Source organism: Leuresthes tenuis, unplaced genomic scaffold (assembly GCF_036924035.1).
Source record: "Leuresthes tenuis unplaced genomic scaffold, fLeuTen1.0.hap1 SCAF_22, whole genome shotgun sequence".
NCBI classification, from domain to species: domain Eukaryota; kingdom Metazoa; phylum Chordata; class Actinopteri; order Atheriniformes; family Atherinopsidae; genus Leuresthes; species Leuresthes tenuis.
The window spans coordinates 11570418-11587672 of NW_027325376.1; the positions used below are offsets into that span (position 1 = coordinate 11570418).

Consider the following 17255-nt stretch of genomic DNA (forward strand, 5'->3'; position numbering starts at 1 on the left):
AGGTAACATAAACTGAGATTTAGCACCATTTAGAGTTTACAACAGGGACACAGTTATACCGTGAGCCAACAGGAGGCATCTGCAACACATTAATTTGCTGGGCAAGTTTACTCGCCAATGCAGATTCCTGTAATATTTCTAAACTGAAGTGTCTTTAAACTCAGACAGAGAGGCCACAGAAACGTATTGTTTATAATCTCACTTGAAATCGTTTGCACAGCCAATAACAAATCATCTTACTGTGAGACTGAGATCATTTATGATGATTTGCTACACATTTGAAAAACCCTCAAAAGTCACAGTAACTGCATAGTTGTGTTGTCTAAAACACAAATTAATAGATAAGGCTCAAAGGAAAAAGAGCAGTTGCAAAGGTATAAATGAGAGCTAACGTTCTGCTGAAATTTAGGTAAAAAAGAGTGAATGTGTCGGAACTAAAATTAAGACAGACGTTACACAAGAGTGAGGAGGTGGGAGGAGGGAAGTAGAGGAGCGGCTCAGAGCGCTCACCACGCGCTGCTCACTCCTCCTGTAGACAGAGAACTGGGTCAAGTAACCCAGAGGCACTTCCACACCGGATATTATCGTAGACTTCAAAGTAAGAGTGCAACGCCAGCAATGATAGACCTTTGTTTTACAACACACTTCTCATTGAATTCATATTATTTGTTTACAAAAATATTTCACAAAAAGTGCTTTGGATGCTTCGTCTACTGCGATCTCATCATTTTGTTTCAAAAGCTGTCTGTGTAAATTGTTGAAGTAAAATGAGTTACAAAACACTAGTGTTGCAAGCTGCTCACACTCACACTTGGCCTCCCGAGTTTATATCTAATTACATGAATGTCAATTAGTATCACTGCATGATTATAAAGTTGCTCCACTCTGAAAGTTGATGCCAAGAGGAATTGTGGGACAGAATTATCTCCTTTATTTTCATAATGGATGATCCAGCGTCTCTTATGCCAAAGGAGTCTTGCCTTATAATTTAGACAATTTGATCAGCTCCTTTCATGGCTGCCACCCAGATTCTTATGGGTTGTTTCACTCTGTGAGAACTTTCCTAAGTAAAATGTACTATTTGACCGGACCCACAATTTGCTAACCTGGTTAGCATCATTGCCTCAAAGCCTTTCTGTGTGGAGTTAGCATGTTTTTATCATATATGTTTGGGTTCTCTCATGACTAATTAATCATTTTATGAGTATTGTACATACATTATGTGACATTTTCTGTGTCGTTGCTTATAATTATTATTAATATCATTAAACCTTCATTTCATCAGGCAAGCAATTTAAGAACATGTTCTTATTTACAAATGCGGCCTGAGGAATGCGGTCTGTTATAAACAGAAACAAGAGATAACCTGCATATTTGAATTTAATACTCATCTCAGTGTAGGTGTCAGCAGTCGGGATTTTATTATGAAAGTGCTTACAGGAAGTTTTAGGTACTGTGTTGTGTAGGTCTTTCCTCCGGTCCATCTTCGCAGGAGGAGAGACGGGACAGATAGGCAACTCTCTGTCAACATTTGAACATTATTTAACTTCGTCGGAGCCACGCCGTGTCTGTTTGGACTTTTTAACTTCCAATATGACTCTGTTACTTGAGCGCGCGCGTTACGAGAAAAACGTTTTAACGGCCAGGGAGAGGAAGTGAGAAAAAGGGGAAGTTGTTGGGGGTTAAAGGAAAAAAATAAACCCATAAAAAGGGATTTTCTTCGAGCAAGTTCAAGTTGAATTTGAGGCTTTCCGGAGGAAAGTAGCCTTCAGTGTTTTGGGGGCATGGACACCCACGTTAAGGAGGGACAACTTTATGTGCAACACCAAAAGTTTGGGAAGGTAAGTCCTAGAGAAGACTGTTATTTATTTTTTATTCGTGTTACGTTGACAGAAGTCACACAGTAGAGAAAAAACCTAATCACCTATATCAATGTGTTGAGTGTGGTTTATCAAGCAGATACAGCGGTAAACCCATAATATTTTATAAGATGATAATCCTCGGATAGTAGAATAAGTATTACACACCAACTCAGTCTGGTGTTTAGAGCACAGAGTTTGATTTTAAAAAAACATTATAAAGTGGCAGCATCATGATGGCCTGTAATTAAAAGTGTATGTAGGGGAATGCTTAAAAAAAGTAAAAACAAACAAGTAATGAAAACTTTATGTTTTTCCAACTTGTAAACAAGAATTTGACCATTATACATCATTATCATTATGACAAATATATGCAGCTTAAACCGGTGTCATTACAAAACAGTTTTTCTGTGCCCACTGGTTTCTAACTCCTCTGTACCTGCAGAGTGAGGAAGTTGTCTGCCTGCTTTACTCATCTGGCCATGTTTTGATGTGGTGATTATGAGTAAAACTACTGTGAGCATGCATATGAGCTGAAAAAAAACCCTGCTGCAATGTATAGCACCAAGCAAATTTAGTCATTAGTCAATTTTAGTCATTAGTCAAGTATGCAGAAGTGAAGAAGATTAAAGCCATTTCCTTAAGTAACGTAGGACAAGCGAATAAAAAGGATAGGTTGTTATGTCCTTTGTGTGTAAATCATTTTTATAGTGAGGTATGGCAGTCATAGTTCTGCTTCGACTTATCTTTCAAACTTTTCACACCTTTGCAGCTACCTTCACAAATCTCTGTCACTTTTGGCTCTTATACTGGCTGACATCTTAAAGCGATAACATGTATGTGTGTGTGATTTTGTTCCAGTCCTTAGCATCTATACACCCTTGCGTCTCACAGCACAACTTGATAAGAACTCGGATACACTTTAGGACTTGTAAGAGGGTCTTTGTTTGGCTGTGTCTCTCTGGTCATATGACATGGACCGACAAAACACTCCGGCCATGTTTCCTGCCCTGAAATCACTACTTCACAATACATATTCATACACCCAAAAATGCACTTTCAATTCCTTTTATGAACAGTTTTCAATAGAAAAATGAACAAAGATAATGTTCACGTTTTCCAAAAAAAATGACGTTGTCTTTGTCAAGCAGTGGACACAGAAGTACCCTGAAGGCAATAGAAAATAGACCCCACTAAAGTCAAAGAGAATAGAACAGGAAGTTGAATTTTGGCTGCTCTGAAAGTATTGAAACTGGTGTGTGGTTTTGTTGGCTGAATTATGCAATCGTTCGGCTGTCAGTGGACACACACAGGCTGGCTCCCACGTGCATAGTCGGAAAATGTTACTCAGGAGTTTAGCGTTTCTGTTTCAGGCTTGTTTTGTGATGTATGAAGTTATGGCACTTACTGCAAGCCACTATCATGTAAACTGTTGACCTGTACCTACATTTCCTACAACACTGTTAAAAACAGTTGTCAGTACAAGATATGCATATTTTTTTTCCCACACAGCTCCTTTCGCAGACTCACAAATACTAACTGAACTGTTAGCATACTCGACAGAACGCTCCCTTTAATGAAACATTCAAGCTATTTGGAGGTATTTCAAACATAATCTCCTTTTTAAACGTCCCAGCGTGACAGGACTGGAATATTTCTGCTGTTTTCCCTGGAGCTCGACCCACACCTCTTTTTAAAAAGAATCTCTAACATGAAAAGCATGATGTACGCATACGTCAGACTCAGCCAATCAGAATCACCTGTGCGATAAAGGATCAAATGCCTGTGGCGATGAGGTGGTCGGGCAGCTTTTTGCATGAAACTACTTTTTGTAAGTGTCTGATAATCAACCAAACACATTCAGGGGTTACAATGTTGTGATGGGAAGTTTTTATGTCCACTGAACTGTCACGTCAATTTGTTTTCTTTTGGTTGAGGCATCTGTGCAGCAGAGCAAAGTGAGTTGGTGCGAATCTGACCCCAAAACACACTTCACAGTATGTTTTTGGGGTCATACCTCAATTGCATTTTGAAGCAGAAATACATCACAGAGATGTGACAAAAGGAGACAGAAATAAAGACACTTGTGGAAATGAATAAGTGGAGAAAGTGCAATGAGGAAAAAATACAGAAATGAATGAAAACAATGCATTTAATTGAATTTAAAATACAGGGAAATTAATGCAGTTGAAAATGAAAGCAGAGATGTCTGTTTATTTAACATTTTTATAAACTAATCATTGCCTATTTGTTTCATGCATTATCTTTGTAGTATCTGCTGTCATATTAATGTTTTTTTTGAGTGATTTATGCATTCTTCTTTCAGTCCTCCATAATTAGGGCCAAGTTTTAGAGGGAAGTTGTGTCTGTATTTTCACGAGCACACACACGTTCAGGTTGCTTGTACCTGTTCATTGTTCACATGTACCTTGAAGCTGTCAAGAGCTTTTATTTCATGTTGGCAGCTGTTTGCCAACCACCAGTGAAGGCTGCAGACGGGAGAATGGCACTGGGTTTCCTTATTGACATTAAAGACAGCCTTGGGCAGGAGCTCGCTGCCCCTAGAACAGCAGCAGTGTGTCAGATTAGAGGAGAATTAAAAAGCCCCGAGGCTGCTAGATTTATACAACGATGAGTCATGTTTGAAGTCTGCCTGGTGGATTAATGTGTTTTTATGTCAGACCATTTCTTCTCTTGTTCTTCACGGAGGGACATGTCAGATGCATTGCACGCATTTCCCAGAAATGAATCACACGATCATTAGTAGTAATGAACAAGTAAGATGACAGGGTAAAGTGTGTAATTCTCCATATATACTCTCCTGTAGGTGTTTTTGGGAAGAATGGTATGATGCTATTGAGCCGGTGACACGAGCTGAAAGCTGTGACTAAGCCTGTGCTAATGGAAATCATTTAGATTTTATAGATTCTTCTCAACATTCTGCTCCTGTTGAATCCTGGCTCGCCGTCTTCGAGCATAAATGGAGGCAAATATTTGCACGAAGCAAAGTTGTGTTGTTATAATTTTGCAGATCTTAAGATGCTATAAAAATGTTAATTGTTGACGGTATCGTTTTTGATTTGGTTTTTGTCATAAAATGTAGATAAAGTAATAAAAACTGAGCCATGTCATATCTTTCGATGAGCAAATTTGAATGTTTGAGTTGGACGATGGATTGGATTATGAACGAAACTGGGGGCATTTTCCATTACATGCCGTGAATTTCAGAACCACTGTTAGCTTTGCTTTAGTATTCTTACTGTGTTCCTTTGGAATAATTTGGCAATAGTTTGACTGCAGAAGGATACAGAATGATGTACGCTGAGGAGCACTGAAACACTTTGAGGAAAAATATGTTTTGCACCTCACATATTCTTTATGGCTTTGAAAGTTGGGCTCGGATTAGGATGCAGTTATCAGTATACGGTGTCTGACTGAAGGGAGGGGGAAAAAAGACCCATTCCTCCCCCCACCCTTTTGATCAAACTTTCAAATTATTGGGAGGATTCTCCTTTAAAGATCTCATGTTCTTGTTTTTCATAAGATTCTCCATATTTTTAATTGTAGCCTATGGCTTACTGTTGGTATCTTCCATCACCAAAGCAGACAACCCAAAGCACACATCAACCCCATTATTTAGAAGATACTTGGAACACAACACATGCTTTTGCCAACCGCTCCTACCTAACTCTACACCGGCTCAGCCTCTCTTCCTCTTATGGGCACGCAGGCGGCTTGAGAACCGTTAAGGTCCTATACACGGGTATTTTATCTTAAAAGAATGTCAAAACTACGTATGTTAGCCACTAGGTAATATTTTTCAAGCCTGAGTTCCAGTATGTTCTACCTTTTGGGGTGTTGTGAAGGCAGAAATGTAACACAGCATTCAAAAGTATCCTTGAATCTACTATTCTTACATTTACGCTGATGGAGGATGGCACTGCCCCTGTGTGCTAGTTCACCCTCTAATCTGCTATTGAACTTTTAATAACAGAGTTGAAATGGCCACGATGACTAAAAATCTTCCCCAAATGCAAAAATGTTTGTAATTTGTTTTGACTGTTCAGGGAGTTTTGAACATGAGCAGAAACCTCGCGCTGAAACCTTTGAGCCGTTAAAGTCCAGGGGTTCATGATTAGAATTCAATAACACATGGCCTCAACATCAGAATAAGTCGGATGATACACGTATGTGTTGACTCAGCAGGGACATTATTAATAGAAAGGCAGAACCACACAAACAATTGAGAGCGGCACAGACAGTCAGAGAGCTTCACTTTATTTCCAGTTTATAAATGCTACCTGGAACCCTAGTTCAGCTTTGTTCGAACAGAACATGAACAAAGCTTCACAGTTTGCCTCTCATTCACCCGTTTCCATGGACACGCCCGAGACGCCATTAAATAAAAAACTTAATTGGCCACAAATATGATAAATGCTGAACTATTTGAGACATTTTTAAACAAAAAGTCACTGATTCCAGCTTCACGAATACATGTTTTACATACTTTTTCTCTACTGAAACTCTTTAGCTTTTCAGCCTTTAGTGGGACTACGCGTGAAATGATTGTACAAGTAGGCCCCAGGAAGATTGAATAGCAATCAAAATGTCTGCTCCTTTTTCCCCGTGCTTGGCACCTGAATTATGTTTAGATTCTAATATCCAGAGTTTACACTGAATATTGTTCTGTTCTTGTGCTATTACATGTGCAAAGTTGACCTACTTATTGACACAAGTATCTCTGTTCAAATATTTGTCTATCCCACAAATAGCCTTTTATCTGACTTGATATGAGATAACACAAACAGTAAGTACCGTGCACAGTATGTTTTGCACAGAAAAGTTGTCATAACTTAAGCTGAGATTAGCTAATGCAGTCGCTCTGGGTCAAAGCAGTGGACTACCGTTCTCTCTTTAATTTCACTGGGTTTTTTTGTTGGGCCCCGTCTAACTTTCTCTCAAAATGACCTTCCCCTTTCTCCTTTGACTCACACCGACGGTAACAGATACGCTCTGATGAACAGAAATACTTTCAAACGTTTTAAACATAGACACACAGATAACCACACACTGCCTGTGCACTGAGGTCTGCTTGCGGCCACAAAAAATGAACAGATCTTGTGTTTCAGCAGCGTATCCATCGGCCTGCACACAAACACGGACACCTACTATGTGGTAGTAATATTCTAATAATGACACTGCATCCCTTATTTATTTTCAGACAAATCCTGGAATATTTCAAACTGCGGTTTCATAAAGCATTTTCATGTGTATTCTGCATATGGAGCCATTCTGTTTCCTTTCTCGATCGTGTCCATAGATGCAACCGCTGTTATAAATGAACATGGATCCCATTTTGTAGAGGAGGGCAAACACATATTCACTTGTATCTTAATCAGTTCTGCTAGTTCTTTGCGAACAGGCAGGGCATCATTGAGGAAGTTTCTCTCAGTCTCACTGTTATGATCTATTTTGCATAACTTCCATTGTGGCAGCTGATAACACTGTGTTGCCCTATATAGACCAGATGTGTCACATACACACACACATACACATCGGCACACGTTAGAACCATATTGCAACAGGTTTTTATACATTGTCAGAGTGTACTAATAATTTGATGTCTGACTTGACTGACACACATTGGCTTTTCAGAGCCTGTATGTGTGTCCATGCATCTGTGCACAACTCCAGGTGGCTCATACAGCCTCGAGAATAATAACAATACAAAGAGATGACTGGACTTATACAGACACACACACACACACAAATATTTATATATTCTGAGCCACACCTGGATACAGCATAAGGAAGCAAAGAGAATTATGGGTAATGACAATCCCACACATTTCCTGTCCTCTCTGGCAGTTAGTTTGAAGGGTTGGAGTGTGCACATGCGCATGTGCCGACTTACAAAATCATGAAATTCACAAAGCCGTCTTCCATTTACCACAGGCAGCTTTGAAGTGACACAGACTGTTAAGCTCATTCAGTTACGAAGCACAATATCACAAATCACATATTTGACCTCAAAGGGCCCTCACAGGGCCCTGTACAAATGTCTGTACAGCAGACAGCATGTTCTCAGGCCTTTGATTCAGATCCCACCCCCAAAAAAAAAAATAAAACGTTAAACAGGAGACTAAAACCTACAGAAGAACTAACAAGGACCCTCTTGGTAGTCCAAGTAGACCCTCCGTGGCTATAGTTGAACCACTCCTATCATGCAAATATTGTAATTAGATGAGTCTTAATTAGATTGTGATTGTACTGATTCACATAGGATTTATTTTCATGCTGTAAATGATAGTGATGAGCTGACACATTTTTAAGGTTTATTAAGTATCAGAACGCTTGGAGCACAGCTGCACTTAGAAATGAACAGGAAGTATATAAAGTGTAAAATACCATTGTGTATTGAACTATTAAAAGACGTGACACGGTGACAGTGAGCTCCTCTTTGACAAACATGAGCTTTGGACACTACTCAAAAGTGTAATTTATACAAATGATTTTACACTTGAAAATGGACTTTACTTATATATGGGCTTTTATGTTTGTTTCTATGTTTATGCTCATAAACATAGTATCTGAATCCTTCCCATCACTCACCGATCATGCGGTCTGTCTGTTAAGGTCCTGATGAACATATCGGCCGGCTTACACGATTCAGCATTTCTGATCTACACACACAGTGGTGTGATGGTTAGCACCGTCACCTCACAGCTGAGGGTTGCCGATTCAAATCCCAGCTGCGGCCTTTCTCTAAATAGACCCCCGGAGTGAATGTGCTTGGTTGTTTGTTGGCAGGATTTTTCTGGCTGGCTGAAGCATTTAAAAACTGCTCACCTCCTTGACTGTCAGGCAGCTTCTCCCACGCTGTGTACATTTAGGGGACAACACACACACATGCACTCGGTGGAGAGGTGTAACTGAGATTAGGCTGCAAAATGCACACACGCATAACGTTTAGGTGTTTAAATACATGTATAGTCGTCAACTCATGCAGCTGTACCAAAATCTCATGACAATGTGATAACTACACCTAGTCTTGACTGATACTGTGCCAACATATCTATTGTTAGCTGCGGACATCTGGAGTGTTACACACCTGCTACGTTACTCATTGTTCAGTATCGTGTTGTTTGTTCTGTCAGAGCCGGAGATCATTGTTAGCTGATGCTTCCTCACCGCTTTCCTCGGAACGAAATGATAAATGCGGCGCCTATTTTTACACCGTTTAGTCATCTCTTGAACCCACGAGGGGTCAAGGCACAAAATAACCTGCACAGAGGAGATCAATTTGAAAAATCTCAACCCTCGACCCCTACGTTACGTTATACCGGCCGTGGTCCAACTGTCCTCTGAGAGAGAAGCGCCTCTGAAAATCAATCCAAAGCTGTTCTGAGTAACCGACTTTACTTTTGCCATGATGGGAACCATCACAGCCAGAACGACAGTGCTTCCATTTACAAGGCACAAGCTGGCAGAGAATGGCCTGAGGGGTATGATAATGCTATGGTTTTTGTTGTCACCAGAGCTCAACCTAACCAAACACCTGTTTTGGACCACAATTCTTGATTTCTAGAATGTGGTGGGTTCCCATTTGAGACTGCAGCAATATTGATGAGTAGCACCTCTTCTAAGCTGTGGTAGGGGAAACAAAACGTGTCATGTAACATATCATAAATGTGGAAATATATTACCAGTCATAGGTTTAGACACACCTACCCATTCATTTTTAAGATAATGACAAGGGCAATGTGTACACATGCAAATAGTTTTCTTTCCTTGCTAACAGGAAATATGAGCGGTGAAAGATAGCAAGATTGACATTTTCTTTGTCAGCTCACATCCTTCCAGCCTTCCCATCTAGTTCTGTGACTTTCAGTTTTAGTTTAAACTCAGTCATCTCGCATAAAAACGCTGTTCGAAACGGCGTGGCCAAAACATTTTACTGGTAGTGTGTAAAAACTTTCATCCGTCATACACATGAGAAAGTGCTTAGTTATTGAGCTGCTACATCAAAGGTGGACTTTCTCCTTTACCACAGCTACATTCCCTGTAGTGTGCTCTCTGTGTCTGTGAAAAGCTGGCTTTGCAGTTTAGTATGTCATGAAGGGGGCTTGTGAAGGCCAGGGTCACTCCACAGCTGGACATTTAGTCTTCAATACCAGCAGTATGAGTGGATGTGAGCTTTTAATCGAAACTTAACTTCCGAGTGTCTTTTTGTTTGCGAAATTGAAAAAACGCTCAGTGGGACCGTTCTAAAGGCTCGGCCGGTCAGTGTCGTGGTGCATCGCTTCAGTTGCTACAAACTCATAATAAGTTCAGCAAAAAGAACAAAAAGGTCATCTTTAAGTTTATCAAATCCACAGGAGTATCCTGCCATCACCGAAGCAGAATTAAACTAAATGAGAGTCACATGACAAAGCACATCGCTCAACACTCAAAGTCAACTACAGTTTAAAACTGTTTACAGTGGAGTAGCACACGGTGGCTAAGACCTAAACTAAAGCCAAGTCAAAAAAGCGGCTAACATCCGCAAACGTCTTGTTGAGTACAACGGGACAGTTTTTAATCAGTTTCTTAATCAGCCTTCAGTCCTTTCTCAAATGACTGTTGTAGTTTTTAAATCGGCTCCAGCTCAGCACGACACTGGGAGAACAACATTCGGCCTAACTTTAGTGAGGACGCCGGAATCAGGGTCACCCAGATTTGTTACCCGATGTTGAGCGATGTAGCCTGGCTGCAAGATTCGATCAAAAATACCGAAGTAGTCTAATTATCTCAGAGTGATCCTCAGAGATTATCAGAAACACAGCCTTTAGGATACATTATAAAGTCATGCCAACATGTTGCCATAGTGACACCTGTCCCCTGGGAGGTAGGGGTACACCGGATTGCTAAGTTGTAGCCTTCAGAGCAGCAAATATAGGCCTACTATTGCACACATTGGGAAAGGTTTGAATCATTTTGTTTTAGTGAGGGTGTCCAAGTTTAAAAAACACCTTTTAAAGATGATACTTTTGGTGTAAAAATGGTATGAGACACCTCCAGTTGTTATTTCCTCTTCCGGGCTATACATGTAGACACAGTTCTTCAGTGCGGGGAGATGATGACAGTGACTTGAGATTGTCTTTTTTTTAAATTTCTTGCTGATAAAAGAATGAGAAGCACATACGCTGACTTCAACATCTTCAGTTCCAGTTATTTTAAAGAAAAACCCTCTCTCAGCACTCGAATTTCAGCTTGAACTTTTGTACACAGATGCAGTTTGAGTGGGAGTTATTATGTTAAAACCAAAATGACTTATTATATCCTAAATAACACAAAAAGAACCTACAGTGTGATATGTATCTAATTTGAACTTCTCAAGTAGTAAAAACTAGACCAGTACCTGCTTTGATTCTGAGGGGGAATGTCTTTTCTCTCGATGAGTACTTAATGACTGACTGAGTGTAGGGGAAACAATGGTGTGTGCAGCAGCTCTGAGTCAAACTGCATTAGATTTATCACCACATCCCACCTACATTAAGCCTCAGTAAGTACCCGAAAATATCGCTTTGACTCTTATTCATTGAGACGTTAAAATGCTAAAATTCACCTCTGTTTTCTTTGTCGGTTGGCAATTATTTGTGGTCAGATGTGGACTCTTTTGCTTTCTTAAACTGCATGCAAGCAGGTTTTACTCTCTCCTCAGATGTTAACAGGAAAGACGAGTGTTGCAAGACACAAAGAATAAAACTTTCTGTGTCAGTTCGCCAACCTCTTCTGCTCTCATCCTTCCAGCTTTCCCACCCAGTTCAGTTTTACTTTAAAGTCTTGCATGCTGTGCCGGTTTCCCAATCTCTAGACGGAACAAAATGTGTTCTGCTTGTACTTGGGCCGTAAATGATACAAACGGAGAATAAATGATGAAAAGGACTGAGGTTAAACGGGAAAACAGGAAGAATACTACACATTTTCACATAAAAACTTTTCATTTACAGATATTTAAAAAAGCAGACGGATACACATAAGGGCATTTTTTTCTTTAATATATATATACAAAGAGCAGCAATTTTATTCTGTCCACTTCATAAAAATGAAGTACAATAATAAGATTCCTTTTAGTTCCAGTTTGGCCTCTCCCTACCCATGAGAGAAATGTGTAGAGTGGGTTCATTATGTATATATTTTTCAGTCAATAAGAACAATTAAAGATAAAAGATGCTAAAACGCTGTGGAGAAGAAGTCTTCTATGGATCCTTTTACTTTAGACTCGTCACCTTTATTCTACTCATTTGACACATTGACCCGAGCACGCTTTTTTTCCTGAGTAACTTGGCCTTCTTTTTTTCACCCATCAGAAATGGAAGAAGAACTGGTTCGTCCTCTACCCCGCCAGCCAAAATGGCATCGCCCGCCTGGAGTTCTACGATTCGCCATCCGGCGGAGGTGGGTCTGGCGGAGGCTCGGGAAGCGGTACCAACGAGAAAACCAGGAAGCTGGACAAGAAGATCATCCGCTTGTCGGAGTGCATCTCCATTCTGCCCGCTCTGACAGAGAGCTGTCCCAAAGAAAACATGGCAGCGTTTTGTGTGGAAACAAATGACAAGACGCACGTGTTTGCAGCAGAAAAGAACACAGCCAAGGAGTGGATGGACACCATGTGTGACATTGCATTTCAGGTATCTTTACATCTCTCCTTGTATTAGTCAGAAAGCAGGATGACCAGTACGCTTACTGTGTTTGCTTTAGGAAATAGAGTTTGCAGTGACTAAGTGGGTGGAAGTGTTTTTGAGACTTCCTTTGTGTCTGTTTTTAATGCTCTTGTCTTTTGTTCCGTCTATAACGTTGTTGTTTTTCTCTTTTTAATCCGTCGTGTCTCCGCTCTCCTGTCTTTAAGACTAAATGTGGCCAAAAATATTTGCACAAAGGAAAAAAGAAACATCTCCAGTTTGGTGGTTTCAGATTGAGTTCCAACAATGACGCAGCCTAACTATTTTTTCTTTTTTGCGTGTCTAAATACAAAAATCTTCCCACATGCCCCTGGGGTGCAGAGTGCTTACACACACATACGCGATGATGATGAACATGCTTTCAGAGAGGAAGCCAGAGGGAGTTTCCAGGAGGAAGACCTCATCCGCTTCATTCTCTGTTGCACAGTCAGCCTCAAACTCTTTGCCCACTTGATCCTTCAGTAGCATTTGCTGCACTTGTCCATGCGCAGTTCACAGTATAACAGATACAATAAATAGCTAACTCTGTCATGGAAACTGGGCACAACACACTATAATAATCTTAATACAATTTCCCAGCTGATTGACTGTCTGTGTCTGTGTGATCAACAGGGGGGGTGCGGTAGCAGTAGTGTTGCAGGATCTAACGGGGAACCCCAGGACCTGCAGATGGCTGAAAACCTCATCTACTACTCCAGGGAGGAGGGTAAGGACGTTAAGCAGTTTATTCTCACAGCTTTGGGCTCTGCATGGGTGACTATTGTAGCTCAGTGAGATGAAATGAAATCAACAGTCACCTCTCTTTCTTTACAGTGAATGAGTTCTGGGTGACCATTCAGCGTACTGAAGCATCAGAACGTTGCGGGCTTGCGGGCAACTACTGGCTGAAGGCCGAAAGCGACGTCTTGATCTTGAAGGAGCCGAAGACAAAGAGGAAAGTTCTGGTGTGGCCCTACAAGCTGCTGAGAAGATACGGGAGGGACCGGGTGGGTGCCTTACACAGCAAAAACCCCACAGGGACTCAAAACGAGTGGATCTCTGACGCAACAAACAGGAGCACGAAAAGGAAGTTTGCTTTATTAAATTTAAGCCCAGGTTACACGACTGATTGTACATAGGATGCATAAATAGGATCAGCTCGTCTACTTACGGTCAGAGTATATTTAGCTATGTGGTTGTTTTTGTAAAACTGAATCTTTAGGGCTGTTGCGTCAGACCTGAAACTGACAGATGACCTTTAAAGGGTATATGCATGGTTTGTCTACACACAATGTTTGTGCATGCATATGTCAAGACTGATATTAACCTAAATCATGCGCACACATGTGAGAGAAAATGGCTGATCTCGGAGGTATTTGTGAGCGAAACATTGAAAATAGAAAAAGGAAGCAGGGGTTATTTTTTAAGCCAAAAAAAAAGAGCGAGTTTTGGATAAGGCGTACTTTAATGACCTCTGAACAGAGGCTCTCAGACGAAATACACTCAAACATTGTTCTCACCTTTTTCCCCTTTCTCTAGGTGATGTTTTCATTTGAAGCTGGCCGTCGTTGCGACTCAGGACCCGGCAACTTCACCTTTGACACCAAAAAAGGCAATGAGATCTTCACATTGGTGGACCAGGCCATTCAGTCACAGAAGGCCCTGACAGAGGAGCGCCACCTTAGCTGCCCCGTAAACTATGACCCAGATTGCCCTGCGTCGCTGCAGCACATAAGCAACGCTTTTCCTGGCGGCGTGACAGCAGGAAGTGGGGACAGCAGCAGCTGTAGCAGCCGGGAAGCTGATGGCGATTCAGGTGGCAGCAAACCAGGCTCAGCTGACGGTGTGCTAGGAAAAAGAGAGGGAGGAGATGGAGGAGGAGCGGGTGGAAGGGGGCAAGGAGGTGGAGCAGGACCGAAGGGGAGGAGTTTACCAGAGCCCCCAGGGATGTTGGGGGTTTTGGGAGGAGGAGGGACATCTCCACGGCCTCCTCGAGGACAGGCAGGGAAAGGTGCGACCTCGTCTGATGAACAAGCAGGTCTTTATTCTGAGCCGGCAGATTCAGTCCGCCTGCTGCTGCAGAGTTCCGACTGCCTCTATTCTGACCCAGTGGACAGTATAAAAGGTCAGAACCAAAGCAGCAACCCGGGCACGCACCCAGTACCCACTCCACGCCTCCGACCAGTAGGGGACGATTCCTCTGGAGGTGGTGGCCAAGGGGATCATCACCATGTAGGCAGCAACCACAGAAAGCCACCCGACGTGTACTCGCACGTGTACGACAAGATCAGCCTGGAGCTGAACCAGAAAACAAGCGCTCTGAATCTGAACGGGGCTGCGGGAAGAGGGGCTGGAGGAAGAGGGATAAACAGTAACAAGAGGCCCCCAGGAGGTCAAGCAGAAGGGGCTTCTTCACCTCCTGGCCCCTCTCTGGAGCACATATACGATGAACCAGAGGGATGCGCCAAAGGAAGCAGCAGCATACCCGTAAGTTTAGGGATGAGTATTTATGACGAGGCCCGCTTAGAGCCCCACAGTCACAGGAGACAGGGAGAGGTGGCGACACCGTCAAGCCCAGATGGGACTTACAGCACCCCCTCCTCGGGCAAATCGACTGAGCCCCAAAGAAACACTCCTCTGCAGTTTGGCCCCAATCGTGGCACGCCGCATCCTCCGACGCCAAGGTGGCCTAAACCAGTCACAGCCCCCAAGCCGGGCAAGGCTCCGTTTACTCGGAAGGAGCCCGTGCCACTGCCCCCTGGAAAACACGGAGGTCTTGGCAGTAATGTGAACAACAACAACAATATGTGGAGCACGGGGGGAGGGGGAAGGGAGCTGTACAGCAAAGTGTCAAAACAGAAGCCTCCGCCAGCTAATTTGTGGTACAACCAAAACCACCAGGCGCCATTAAGATCACCTGATATAATTTATGACAACTTGGGAGATATTTGACTTTATCCTTGTTCCACATGTACTAAATATAAAAATTGACCCCCTTTCCAGAAAATGGAAGCTTAAGAGAAAAGATGAGGCTGAAAAACAAGCTGGTTGGGATGCATTTTGGGCGTGCAGTAAGGACCAACTCTAAGCTCTCTCTCATTTTACATCCATCCCATCTGTGGACTGCAATAATTATTTGAGACAGTCCATTCAGGCTGAGTGGATTAGCTCACAACTAGGAGAAAAAAACCAGATTATGGATGCATTTTGAAACATGGACTACAACCACTGTTGGGCCACCCTGCATGTGTGTTTGGAAGAGTGTGTTTGCATGGTCAAACCCATAATTGAAGTACCCAGCCACAGTGTGGTTGGAGCCAGCCACTTCACTTGAACACACACTCACATAGAAACCGTATGGATTCGCCAAAACGATCTCAGTCTAGAGGCCTCGCTTTAACAAGCTGAGAGAGTGGCTTGGCTCTTCTTTTCTACAAAAGTCCGCTGTGCTTGGGAAGTGACTGGCAGAAATGTTTTTTTTTTTTGCGCTGCTGCTTCTCTGTTTTTCTGAAATGTGAGACAACGTGACAGCCAGGAGTCATTGTTGGACGGTTCTGGAATATCTCTGAGACGAGGACCTCAACGACAGGAACTGATCTTTTTCCTTTTGTGTTTTCTGGACAGATCCCACCGAAACAGGGAGACATACTTTCTGCCCAGGGCACACTAAAATAAGACAAGGTTGCACTTGAGGAGCCATGAGAAAAAAAATAAGAAAAAAAAACTGTTTTGGTAGATGCAAGAAAAGTGGGATTTGAGTTTTGGAAACAGACTCTCTGCACAAGATATATATATATTTTTGTTAATCCTTTTTTTTCTCCTGTTTTAAAGTGTAGATGAACTAAATATGAAACTAATCATTCCAAAGAAATGTGTCTGTGTGCGTGTTTGTGTCAGAAACAGCTGTGCTGTCTGTAAATATAACTAATAATAAAACTGTCTGGAAAAACTTTTAAGATTTTTCTCCACAGTGAATCTTTAAACAAACAGAACTCCAATAATTGCTACGCTGCCACCTCCCCCTCAGTGTGTTTGCAAGGGAGCCAATCAGAATCTGTCATTCCTGTTTAAAAGGTTTTTCTGTTCTGGACCAAACGGGACAGTGAAGCAGTCTGACCTCATCCTCCACTTTTTTCCCTCTGCCACGCTCTGTTTTTGTTGTTTCAGTTGGTTTCCAACCACTTAATCACACAGTTAAAGTTGAGTCTCAAAAAAAAAAAGAGGAAAAAAAAAAGCAACCCCCAAACAAAGACGTTCTTTCTTACGTTTCTTTCTTCCTTCCTCTCTCCGTGGCCGCATTAATTGTGTTGCTCGGTTGCTCTGGTGACAGATAATGGCGGCTGGTTCGTGTCGGACACGCTGTGCATTTTAACTGCCGAGAGATACCGTAAGAGGACGGCAGGAACACGAGATGGAAACGGGGGAGAAGGACGGAAAGAAAGAAGGGGAAAAACAGCTAATTGACATTCTGAAAACTGCTGGAGAGAAGAACGGAACATGTGGGTGTTTGTCCTCAGCTGAGGATGACGAAAGAGAGAGAGAAAAGGGGCGAAAAAGATGCTGAAATGATGAATGCTGGCTGGATGAACCTGTCTGTGTCTGCTTGGCTCGCAAACAGGTACAGACTGTTCCTTTTACTGCTGCTGCTTTTTATCCCTTCATCCCTCTTTTTCTGCCCCCCCCCCCCCCCCCC

The 17255-nt window shown here is 42.2% G+C and overlaps 1 protein-coding gene across 1 annotated transcript; it reads left to right on the top strand.

Moving 5' to 3' along the window:
• The first annotated feature begins 1478 nt into the window (after nucleotides 1–1478).
• Nucleotides 1479–16518, top strand: dok1b (docking protein 1b). Its single transcript, XM_072376574.1, has 5 exons — nucleotides 1479–1841; nucleotides 12212–12532; nucleotides 13196–13289; nucleotides 13397–13569; nucleotides 14102–16518. Exons 1-5 carry the CDS (start codon nucleotides 1785–1787, stop codon nucleotides 15512–15514), a joined length of 2058 nt encoding a protein of 685 aa, XP_072232675.1. The 5' UTR covers nucleotides 1479–1784; the 3' UTR covers nucleotides 15515–16518.
• The last annotated feature ends 737 nt before the right edge of the window (nucleotides 16519–17255 follow it).